The sequence below is a fragment of the Volvox carteri genome (assembly GCF_000143455.1).
Source record: "Volvox carteri f. nagariensis unplaced genomic scaffold VOLCAscaffold_10, whole genome shotgun sequence".
NCBI classification, from domain to species: Eukaryota; Viridiplantae; Chlorophyta; class Chlorophyceae; order Chlamydomonadales; family Volvocaceae; genus Volvox; species Volvox carteri.
This window is the reverse complement of record NW_003307553.1, coordinates 960,818-972,896: the sequence shown is the minus strand read 5'-3', so window position 1 is coordinate 972,896 and position 12,079 is coordinate 960,818. Positions and strand designations below refer to the sequence as shown.

Genomic DNA, 12,079 nt, shown 5'->3' with positions numbered 1-12,079 from the left:
TACGGGCCTGATTGCTGCCGGGCCGCTCATAACGACTTTTAAGATGACGAACAACGAACAACTGATGAACTGTACTGCGCTTTTGACGGGACCCAGCCTGAAAACGGCACCGGACACCATCTTTATCCCCGAAAGCTGCCAGCCGCCTGTCGAGAACCGTGGCATAGCATTTGGCAATGGCGCATCCCACAGCTAGACCCCTGTAGTTGTCCTTGACCCTGGGGTCGCCTTTCTTAAATAACGGACTGAGAGACGCCACGCAAAACTGGTCAGGCACATCCCCTGTATCCCAAATGTGCTGGAAAAGGTCTCGAATCGCAGGGGCAATAACATTGACAGACACCCTGTCCTCGTCACCTTCACGAGGGATTCGCTTGGCATACTTGTAGCACTCGGCCGGAACCATACCCAGACCCGGGGAACGCCCATTAGACAGGGACGACAAAGCCGCCTCAACCTCTTCAAGAGTGAACGGACCATTCATAGTGACGGCCATAGACCGTCTAGCATGCACCGGTTCGGAATCACGCCACGCCGCCCCGACTTGGGAGCCCGTACCGAGATTGATACAGTTGAGAATGGCACAGACACGGGCCTCCTGCACCTCATCGAAGGAGGCTGAGGCAAGCAGGGAATTGCGTCGCCGTAAGGGTCGTAATTTTGGCAATTTCGGGACGCCAAGGCGCAGTACATATGCACATTAGGTGATGCGAAAATTCCTCGCGCGAGCCGTCTCTTCCCTTCACGGTTTTCTCTCGTAGTGTCTCCTTTGAGGCCTGACAACTTAAGCGGTGTAACACTCTATGGGCAGATTATACATCAGGCAGATAATGCAGGCTTGGCACAGTTAAGCGGTGTTAGCAGGGGAAGCCAGTCCGGCTGGTACTTGTGCTTTGTCCTGATATTTCCACAGTAATAGTAGAGGGCGCTAGTTGTCGACACGTTTGCTGATGCAGCTTATGACGGGAGAAGGGCCGTCCTAAGTAATTGCGCATTACGTTCCTCACACGCGCATCACCTCTCCACGTTTCGAGGCTTTCATCTTGCACAGGAAATGGATTGGAATACAGGAAACTGCGGTAAAAGCAACGGTTGGGAAGGAATACGTTCGGGTATCGCCGCCTGCCACAACACTACAACAATTAGCAGCAACCCCTCCATAGCAGACCAACCCCATTTTTACGCATACTTTTGTCGCCCACTTTCTCATAGACTGCAACGAACAACTAATATCAAAACCTACGACAGCATAACGAGTTATAATCATTTGATTCTTCGTTTCATCGCACACACTTATATTCCCAGTCCGGAAAATACAATCTGCTTTCCTTCTGCTTACACAGCACATGACCACCAGCGGGCTCTGTCTTCGCCGACCTATCAGTCAGTGAGGCCGCGAGTCCACTGTTTTAACGAATAAGTGAATAAAGAAATAGATACTGGGTTTTGCCAGGATGGTCCTGCAATCAAGTTTCAGATTGCATCACCAATCACCCATGGGAGCCCGGGCTAGTTCTCCCCCCTGAAGGAGTAGCAGTGGTTAGGTACTGCTACTCCTTCCTTCCTTCCTCCCTTCCCTCATTGAGGGCTCCGATGCCCCCTGCCTCGACCGATGCACTCCCCCCCATACACATTCACGGTTGTACCGCACAGCCACACCTACCGGCCACAGCACAAACTTTAAAACATACATGCATACCTACATACATGCATACATACACAAACGCGTGCAGATAATTGAGTCGAGCTTGGCACGACACTGTGTAAGATGCACGTCCGATGGACATGGTCCGTACAACCCTCGGCTACTAAGCCGTACAACGTACCCCGCCCGCGGCAGTGTACGACGAAACGCACGCGCGCGCGCAGCAAGCAGCTGCATACCCCGCCTGCCATTCCATGGGCATGCCTTATAATACAGTTGGTACGATGGACTGTGTCATCGTACCAACTACCAAAACTAACCGCGCTCTGCAGCGCTTTAACGAACTCGATGGATACCATCTCGCCAGTCGTCAAACAGAACCCTTCTCATCAACTTCATCGCTGCCAGCACATCGCCACCAAGGCAACTGCTCGTACACACATGCACACAGACACACACACACAGACACAGACACACACACAGGCAGACGCACACACGTGGAACCGTTATATCTTCATCCCCAATACCCTACAGCGCCTACACACAGCCCGCCGGCAACAACGTGTTCAAACAAGATGAGCTCTAGAAATCTATACAGCGGGCGTTTGGGGGCAGCAGCTGCGAACACGACTGCTACGGACCCCGGAAGGGGGGGAGAAAGAAAGCAACCATGATGTACAACATGGGTAGAGACGTGTACGGTGTACGGTCCTGCCAGACCTCTTGCACCAACAAACAAGCACAACCCAGGCACATGCTAATCCGTACAGTACGGCCATTGTGTACAACACTCTGTAGCACTTAAGTGTGGACGGCCGCTGGACTGAAAGCCGCAGTCCCAAACCCCCTCCCCATCGAGAACTTGATAAAGGAACATGCGCACACCTGCCACTCGATGTCTGTCTGTCTGTCTGTCTGTCTGTTTGTCTGGTAATCTGTGCGGGTACCTCTACGCAGGCAGACAGACAGGCGGCCAGCCCCCCTGCACAACCCGCCCTTCCCCGTCCCTTCACACCTCAACCTTCGCCACACCTCCTCCTCACTCCACCGCCACCGCCACCACACCACTAAGAGTCCGACCAGAAAATCTTCGATTGATTCGTTTCTTCGCAAAGTGTCCGGTTTTAATACCCGACAAAACGACAAAACGCACAAAGGAGTGTCAAGAAGGTCCCCTCAAGGACTGCCTTTTTGACATCATTGTGCAGGTGCTTTACCAACGGCCCCCGAGTACCCGCAGTGATGCCGCAGATAGTGAGGGAAGGGGCCCCTGCGTACCTAGGTAGGTAGGTAGGTGGGTCGGTCGGTAGGTAGGTGAGCAGACGGGGAAGGGCCACCAGCAGCCGCCGCACGCGACCGGCAAAGCAACGTAGTCCAATAAATAGTTGGACAAACGATCCGTCTCCTGATCTGGGTTTTCTTAGTGCCACACATACATACATGCATACATACATGCAGCAATCATGGACACGTGCACCGATACACACACATATGCGGTGTTGGCAATCGGCAACAGACAGACATACAGACGGGCAAATACCCGAAACAGACATACAGACAGGTGCAACACACACTACAGGAACGCGGCGCGTCAGCAGCGGCAGTTCCCATTCGCCGTAGCACATGAGACCCACGGGGCGGTGCTCACTACAACTGTACTACAGCCGTACTCTCTGCTCATGCAATGCTACAGCAGCATTCATGACGATGTCTGCCTTTTACATACGACAAAACACTCGAGTGATACGTGTCTGTCGGATTGAAAAACCCCAAACCGCTGCAGTCAATGCGTCCCAGTCCACCCCAAAGATGTCTTGCTGCCGTTGATAACCACGTCTGTCTGTCTGTCTATCTGTATGTCCATTTTCACACCTTCGGTTACGACAACGGTCTTTCGGTCAGCGCTGCACTTCCACCGCCACAGTGGACTACAGCTCCGGTCACCGTCATCGTCTGCTACGACGCCTTAAATACATTACGTTACAGCTACAGCCCCCGTGGCCCCGTGCTTCACCTCAGCGCTTCACCTCGTCTGCACCTGCACCTGCTACAGCCTGGTGCCGTGCACGAGGTAGAGGCAGTTGTGGAGGTCCACATCGAAACGGTCCTCAAGCTGGCCGGGCAGGAGGACTTCCGCGTGCCATCCTGGAGGGTGAGTGGGTGAGTGAGTGAGTGAGGAGAGGGAGTGAGTGAATGAGAGGAGAGAGAGTGGAGGGAGAGAGAGATGCAGAAGAAACAAAAGGGGCCCATGGGATGATGATAAGGGGGAAGGGTTGGGAAGATACGTTGGAAAGAACTATCTTCAAGGGCCGACTCGGACAAGTAAAAACACCTCCCGTATGAGGTATGTACGTACGGTATACGGGGTACGGCGTACGGACACCACAACATCTTTCAAACCCCCGTTCATCTCACTCACCCCTATTCACACACATCAGCAAACCCGCATCTACGTGCCCAAGGCCCAGCGCCGCAACGCCGCCTCCCACCGCATTCTCGTACCGCAATCCCACAATGCCGTACCGTACGACACCACATACTTACCCGCCGCGCAGATTCGGTTGAGCACAATCCCCGGCGGTTCAAAATCCTCCACCAGATGTGCCGTACGTCCGTACCGCCTGAGCAGGTCCCTGAGCTTCACATCCGACAGCGAGGCCACCATTCTTGATCCCGGTGCGCAGTGCGCTGCCATGATGGCGAACATGTAGGAGGTGTGCGCGGGCAGCAGGTACTCCACAACATCCTCCACCTGACAGAGGGCGGGAGGGCAGGAGAGGTAGGGAGGGATGAGGAGGGGGAGGAAGTGGAGGAGGAGGTGGAGGAGGAGGTAGGGGAGGAGGAGGGGGAGAAGGAGGAAGGGGAGGAAGGGAAGGATGAGGAAGGGAAGGAGGAGAAAGGAAGGATGAGGAAGAGGAGGAAGGGAAGGATGAGGAAGAGGAGGAAGGGAAGGAGGAGGAAGGGGAGGAGGAGGAAGGGGAGGAGGGGCTGTAAGCATCAGCACCAATACAAACAGCACTGCTCGTGACCACCACAGCGACCTATTATCGTTGATGATCGTTCTGTTCTGTTGTTTATGGTGGTCGTAGTGTGTTGGTGTCGGAATAGAGAAGGAGTAGGGGGAGGCGAAATGTAACCCGCCTTTCCCCCCCCCCGAAATCCAAGACTACCTGAAAAGGTTACAACCATGCAACCCAACCACCCTACTCTCACTCACTCACCCCCCTCCCTCCCTCCCTCCCACTCAACTACCCACCCACCAGCCATAAAGTGGGTTTGGTCGGGTCGTACCCAACCAACGTGAGCCTCTTGAGCACGTGCCCGAGGTTGAATACTCCCCCCACCAGCGCCGCCCGGGTGCACGAGGTGCTGATGTTGCCCAGCGCAGCGCTCTTCTGCGCCTGCACTGTGGCGCTGTCGATCTCGTAAATCTTCATGCGTGCCGGCCAGCGCAGCCGCCAGGCGCGGGTGTCGAACCCGCTTGCCACATTGATCAGCTGTGTATGGGTGGTGTATCGGGTGCATATATGTATGTATGTATATATGTATGTATGTATGTATGTATGTATGTATGTATGTATGTATGTATGCAGAATATACATCACTCTATACATGGACTCTATATGTTGTTCCATGCCTTGTTGGCGTCCATGGCTTAATGGAAGTTGCTATGGCCACCACCCATAAGCCCCGAATCCCAGCGACACAAATCACACAATCCCCACTTGTTGAAATACACACCCTCATTGACAAATCCCCGGAACCCCCCGCCCGATTTCCCCCCCCTCCCCCCCACACACTTTCACCCCCCTGCTATCCTACTGGTCATTACTGGTCAGTACCTCCTTAGGGTTAAATACACCTGTGTGATGCAATATCTATCCACCTGTCTTATCATATTACCGATATTATTGGTCAGTAAATATCCCCACACGGTTCCTGTCTTACTCTCCTGGACTAATATCCGTCTATATGTCTGGTATCTCTGCTTCAATCGTCGCTGGTTCGTCTTACCCCCCTCACCCGGCCCCTATCGCAGCCACATCCTAAAAGCGCCCCCAAACTCCTCCCCAGGGGCTCGTTCCCCGCCGTACGGCTAACAGAAAAAAACACCCACCTGCAGTACACCCTCCTGGTGCGACCACCGCATAAGGCTCTCATCGATGACGCTAGTCCGTACGGCAATCACGGCATTCAAAAGGGCATCCAAAGGCTCTGAACACAGCTGTCGCTCCACAGACGCCGGCAGGCATCGATCCAGAATCAGTCGTACATATGGATCCAGAATCGTATCGATGTTGTGAATACGGCGGCTTCGAAATCCAAAGGAACACTGCCAGCGACGCAGCGCATTGACCACCGCCTCGCCTTCCACCGGGTTGAACATGGACCAGATGCGTTCGGGGGCCGTGTCGCAGTCGCGGAGACGCCCGTTCTCCCCGCTACTGCTACCGCCGCCGCCACCGCCGCCGAGATGGCTATCGGCGGCGCGGCCGCCGCCGCCGTTGGCGACCTCCGCCATGCAAAAGGGGATGTGTGCTTGTTTGAGTGCGGAGAGTGAGGACTAGCAGTAGTGTAGCTTACAAAGTAGGTCGAAGAGGTCGGAGAGGTGTGCCGGTGGGAAGCGACGGAATCTGCAGAAGCGGCAGCGGAGGCGGAAATGACCCAGATGGGAGACGGGGCCAATAGGAGGACGAACGCCGCTGGAGTTGAATTTGGAGTTGGTGCTGGTGTTGGAACGGGGCCAATAAGGGGGCGATCGTGGTGGTGATGGCGATGATGGAAAAGGAGGGAAAGGAGGAGGGGAAGGAGGTGGGGGAGCAGAAGGAGGTGGGGGAGGGAAGCGGCCGTGAAGGGAAGCGGGGTTCCGGTCGAGGACGAGGCGGCTGTGGTTAGCACGAGGAAGCCGTTGCAGGAGGAGATGAGCTGATTGGCGTGAGGAAGGGAGAGCAGTTTGTGGCTGTGCTTGGAGAGCGGTTTGTGGCTGAAGTGGCCGAGTTGGGTTGGGGCAGGGCAGGGAGCTCAGCGAAGCCACGGGGTTGTGGTGATAGCACCCGCTGAGGCTGCAGATCGCGACGAGGCGTCGCCCAGCGTTTGGGGCGACCTCGTCGTCTGGCTCAAAAGCCCAGAGAGAGATCCACGGGCCCGACTAACGTGCAGCAGCAGCAGCAGTACATCAGAGCTTAGTCGCCAGGATTCAGGCGTCGGGCTGCTGCGAGGGCGTACGTGTCGGACGTAAGTTTAACCGAAATCCGATTCAAGCGGTACTGCACCTTGCAAGCCCAGGCGCGAATGTGCATTATCGTAAGAGCGAATGAGGTTGAACATGATCAAGCAAGCAAACAGCAAGAGCGATGAGGGACGTTGGGTGCTATACTTCGAGAGCTGATCGTCACCTTTGTCGGGTTGCAAGGACCTGCACCCACCGGTGAGCATGTACGCTGAACCGAAAGTGGCTAACATCTTAGTAGCTAAGTATGCTTGCATAACATCCGACACGGTTCCCCCGCCGCCACGGACGCAAGGTTATCACGCTCTCTCTCGTGTTCGCTGCCAATCCTAAGTTAAAACCCTAAGTTAACACAACGTATTAATTTTCCAGCACATTAGTTGCGCCTACCAGAGTGGTGGGCTCGATAGTATTGGCCTGAAACGTGTCTACGTGTGGCTCGGCAAGACAGCGTATGGAGAGATAACGAGCTCACAATTATAATAAAACATTCTCGAAGACATGAAGTTCCTTGTCCAGCCTATGGAGGGTTCTCCCGGTCTGTTTCTGCAAATCGCCGTACGGTTGATTGGTTGCAACAAAGGCTCTTGGAAGTCGGAACTTGTACATCTCTTGAGTCACACCGGAGTTCATTTCCTCAATTCGTACACGCACTTATTGTCTGCACGCTTCTAGAACTACTCGCAGACTTTGTATCTTCAGGTTTTGTAACTTGCATTCATAATCTCACAAGCAGTTTCGGTCTCGTTGTGGAAAGGAGATGGCAACGTGTGATGATGTGAAATTGGAGGAGCTTCGCCGGCTCTGTGGTCTGGAAGTGGACGAACAACTCCGGGCCGGTGGCGAGGGCGGCCTTACAACCGAGACGTTGCGGCGTTGGCTGATCGCCCGAAAAGGCAATGTCAAGGAGGCGGCAAAGGATTTACGAGCGCACGCTGCTTGGCGCGTGGGGTTTGTCCCAAAGGGACGCGTCGTCACTGTAAGCAGTGCCGTCAGCTCTGTAGCCAGCTAATGACAAGGCTCTTACTCACGTACCAATTATGATTGTCAACGAACAGGAAGAAGTTCAAGACGACATAAACCAAAACAAGGCCTTTCTTCCGGGGTTTGATAAGTCTGGCCGCCCGTTCTGTATCGTCGTTGTATCCCGCCACCAAATAAAGGATGCCGAGGCATCAAAGCGATTTATCGCATACTCGCTAGACTGTGCAACCCTTCTTGGATCGAACAAGCCCGACTGGGACGGAAAATTGAATGGCATTTTTGACCTCCGAGGTGAGCATGGCACCCCGCTAGCCGGCCCTGTAGCTGCCTTGTTTGCCACTGGAACCGAAGAGTACATGTTAAACCTTGCATTTTCCCTGTCACCAATCACGTCTCCAGGATTTTGCAATTTTATATCATTCTACTCCGTTGCAGCAACAGAAGTTCTACATGGTATTCGCCCTTCCCTGCCATCGTGCCATATAGCCCGCACAGCAGCCCGACATAGTCACAAGCACGCACCCGAACACCGTCCTGACTTTACGTCAATCCCTTTCTATTAATTTGTCTGTTTGCTGTTGGATGTGTCCACAGCTGTTGATCCTTTTAATCTTATAATACTGAACCTAGATTGGTGCGTACCTTCTATATTGGTGCGTATAGCCAACCCATCATCCTCCACGGAATCGCGGCTTTGGGCGTCGGCGGCAGCTGTCTCTTTTGCGCTTAGTTGCATGTAGTTATCTTCCATCTTCCCCTGGGAACTCATTTTCGGCCATCACCACAGTCTCCATCGCATCTGTTTCTGGCGTCCTCAGGTCTCAAGCCGTCGAATTGCGATCTCGCCACACTACGCAATGTTTTCGATCTGCTGCAGCACCATTACCCGGAACGGTAAGATTTCCCTGTCTCTAAAATATATATTCTCACTGATAGAGGTAGCCTCCGCGCGGCAGGTCTATCTCTTGTTGGCCGTTGATCCCTGTATGTGCGTGGGGGGTTGGTTGGGTGTGTGCGGGAAGGATTCATGCAGCAGCAGGAGTTGCACGTTGTTGCCTAGTTAAGCAACTTGCCGCTGCGACGGTTTAACGGTTCGGATTGGAGAACCAGTCCGACAAACGTTATTGGGGTTTTCAACCAAACACGACCAACAGCAGGCGATTTGTTTGGCCCCATTGAAAGCACCAATGAGTTGGTATGATGAGGTAGTTTGGTGGTTTAGATGGTTTGACTTCGAGACTTCGAGACACGTACTTAAGTTGGGTTTCGCCTTGGACGCTTGGACAACGGCCTCGAGTTCTGTATTATCTGGGTCGGGCATGCAGGGCAAAGCAAAGGAGCCGCTTAGTAATGATATTCCTGGCGATGGCGGTGGTGGTGGTGGTGGAGTGGAATAGTCCTGATGTGGATATTCCCGTTGTCGAGCAACTTCCTGGCAATGCGGGAGTGGGGTGAGCATCGGCGGCGAAGCTGCGGTTGGATTTCCTCGCGTCAACTTCCCGGCGGCAGGTGTATCGTGATGTGCGTATGGATTTTGTAGTATTGGTGCTCTAATAATAATATGAGCCGAGGTAAGGCGATGATGGCGAAATTGCGAAACATAGAATGAATTGCATGTCGTGTGTGGGTTTGTTCAGGTTGAGTGTAGGAGAGATTTTAAATAATTCTTATCAAGACAAGAAAAGGATAGTAGCCTTTTATTGCTATCAATCACCTTGAGGGACAGGCTTTGATTTTTTTTTCGTGTTGTGGTGTCCTTTTGACAAGGTATATACATGATTGACGGACGTGGTTGACGTGCTTTGACTGGATATTATCTTATATATCCAGTTGATGGGCGAATGGAACCGGCGGTTAGCGGCCCAGGGGCAGCAGCGTAAGACAGCGGCGGCACGGCTTTGCGCGATTGATTGAGAGGCGTACAGCAGGTTTCATGAGAAATCATCACCAAACGTTACAAAGGGTACCAAGCAAGCAATTGAAATAAGTCTTCCTTCGGTAGGTATAGGCCGGGTGGAGGCCAGCTTTGTCGCTTATTATTGTTATTATTATTATTATTATTATTATTATTATTATTATTATTATTATTATTATTATTATTATTATTATTTGTATCCAATGTTTAGTTGGACCTTCTGGCAGGCATTCTTCTGTATGTAAGTAATGTCGTTATACTAAGTAAGGATTGACGTCAGGTGGTCTAGCGAAGGCGTCGGTCGACCCTCAACTGGATCTCCGGGATCGCACTGAACAACTGCCATCATTTTATGAGCGCCGCACCACCATGTAACATACATACATACATATACCATTTCAACTACAGCAATGCCCACCGCATCCTGTCACCGCGCACCAATCGCTCCAATCGCCCCTACCGGATATCGCATGCTGCTGCTGCTGCTGCTGCTGCTGCAGGCTGCACACCCTGTGGTTGCTAAACGCCCCGTACATATTCTACGGCATCTACAAGCTGGTGGTGGGTATTGTACGGGCTTTGTGCGCGGGGGAGGGGGAAAAAATCAAGTCCCTGTCCCGGAAAAGCATACAGCGTTGTGTGCAGAATGGGATATGGGGCAGTCCACCCTCCTCCCCTCTCCTCCCCCGCCCTCTTCTCCCCCGCCCTCTCCTCCCCCGCCCTCTTCTTCCCCGCCCTCTTCTCCCCCGCCCTCTCCTCCCCCGCCCTCTCCTCCCCCCCGCCATGTTGAAGCCCCACAGAGGCGGAGGCCGACCCCCACGTCCCTCTTGAGGTGACCGCCTCCTGTGCTTTACCTTGTCCATGTCTTGTTGCCTTGCCTCGTGCCCTTGTTGGTTGCAGTATCCCTTCATCGATCCGGTGACACGGGAGAAGGTGCGCTTCGTGTACGGGAAGGAAGCGGACGCGGAGCTGCTGGCGGCTTTCGACCCGGAGGTGCTTCCCGCAGAGATTTGCTCCCGGGGCACCGGGCGCTGGGTGTCCGTTCAGGAGCAGTACGAGAGGTTACTGAAGCAGCAGCAGCAACAGCAGGGGCAGCAGACGTGTCAACAACAGCAGGGGCAGCAGACGTGTCAACAGCAGCAGGGGCAGCAGCTGCAGGTGGTGTCCTCTCTCTCGAGGGGAGAAGGGGACGGTCTGCAGTATGAGGATTGTGAGCCTGAGCCGCTGGAGGGGCCCTTGGAGGCGGTTGAGTCGCGCAGACCTTTAGAGGTGGTTGCGTGATGGTGGCGGGTATCGGTGATGACAAGATGGTGGTGGTTGGTATCACAGCGGGGGGGGCGGGAGGACGGGGGAAGTACTGAGGTTCGTGGTTGGTGCTCGGTTGGACATACATACATACATACATATTTCCAGACACATATACACATACACGTACACCAGCTACTTGACATTGCTCTCCTAACCAACATTACCTGGATAGAACTACAGGCAAGCTATGTCTGCAGTTTTATTCTTAAGGAAACATATCATAACACGCGTCGCTGGACTAGTACTACTCGCTCGTAGCTTTAGTGAGGGATTGTCGGGGAGGGGTTGGGTGTATTAAGTTTTCCTTCTCAATGGGGGAGTTCCTTTCGCCACGCCCTGCTGCTGTCGGTCACTGTGTCGGTCACTCTTCCTTTCCGGAAGAAGAAAAAGAAAAAAAACTCAGATGTACATTTTCTACTGGCCAGGTGCCTAACCGGGAAGCAGGTGTCTTATCCTCTTCCTGAACATGCTTAGTGCGCCAAACAGGCTTTGTTTAAAATGTGTTCGAATGGATGGACTTGAAACGTCGCATACCGCGCAATCCGCACCTTCAGCAATATATATATATATAATGTTGCTGCTCTGCTGGATGGATCCGCACATGATGTAAAGCACATGATGTAAAGCAGCGCGGCGGATTAAATAAATATAAGGAAGGAAGGATGAATTGGGTTGGTATTGCTGTATCTGTATTCGCGTTGCGGTGGCGCCATGCAGCAGATTTTTCTTTTCTTTGTTCGCAAGCTACTAAAATATAGATGGCGAAATCGATGCTTGATATAGCTAAAGACTTTGAATTCTCGCAGCAAGTTGGCGGCCAATTTGGATTTGAAATCGTCCTTTGCAGCATAATTATAAGTTTTCCACCTAGTATGAGCTTTCGAAGTCGGCTATTCTGTCTTACGGAAATTGTCGTTAGATTATGGGCGGGACTCTTACGGTTTTAGGGTCTTTGGGGGGTGGTTTAATGCTCCGCTTGCGCCTGCTCTGCCTCCTA

The 12,079-nt window shown here is 53.1% G+C and overlaps 2 protein-coding genes across 2 annotated transcripts; one reads left to right on the top strand and one right to left on the bottom strand.

The window, feature by feature from the left end:
• Nucleotides 1–3,692: 3,692 nt before the first annotated feature.
• Nucleotides 3,693–7,132, bottom strand: VOLCADRAFT_88831 (uncharacterized protein; the record flags this gene model as incomplete). Its single annotated transcript, XM_002948409.1, has 6 exons — nt 3,693–3,790; nt 4,190–4,397; nt 4,906–5,142; nt 5,763–6,158; nt 6,230–6,279; nt 6,919–7,132. 6 exons carry the CDS (start codon nt 7,130–7,132, stop codon nt 3,693–3,695), a joined length of 1,203 nt encoding a protein of 400 aa, XP_002948455.1.
• A 503-nt stretch (nt 7,133–7,635) lies between these two features.
• VOLCADRAFT_116852 (uncharacterized protein) lies at nt 7,636–11,055 on the top strand (the record flags this gene model as incomplete). Its single annotated transcript, XM_002948541.1, has 6 exons — nt 7,636–7,854; nt 7,934–8,150; nt 8,678–8,753; nt 9,185–9,310; nt 10,275–10,335; nt 10,675–11,055. 6 exons carry the CDS (start codon nt 7,636–7,638, stop codon nt 11,053–11,055), a joined length of 1,080 nt encoding a protein of 359 aa, XP_002948587.1.
• Nucleotides 11,056–12,079: the final 1,024 nt, after the last annotated feature.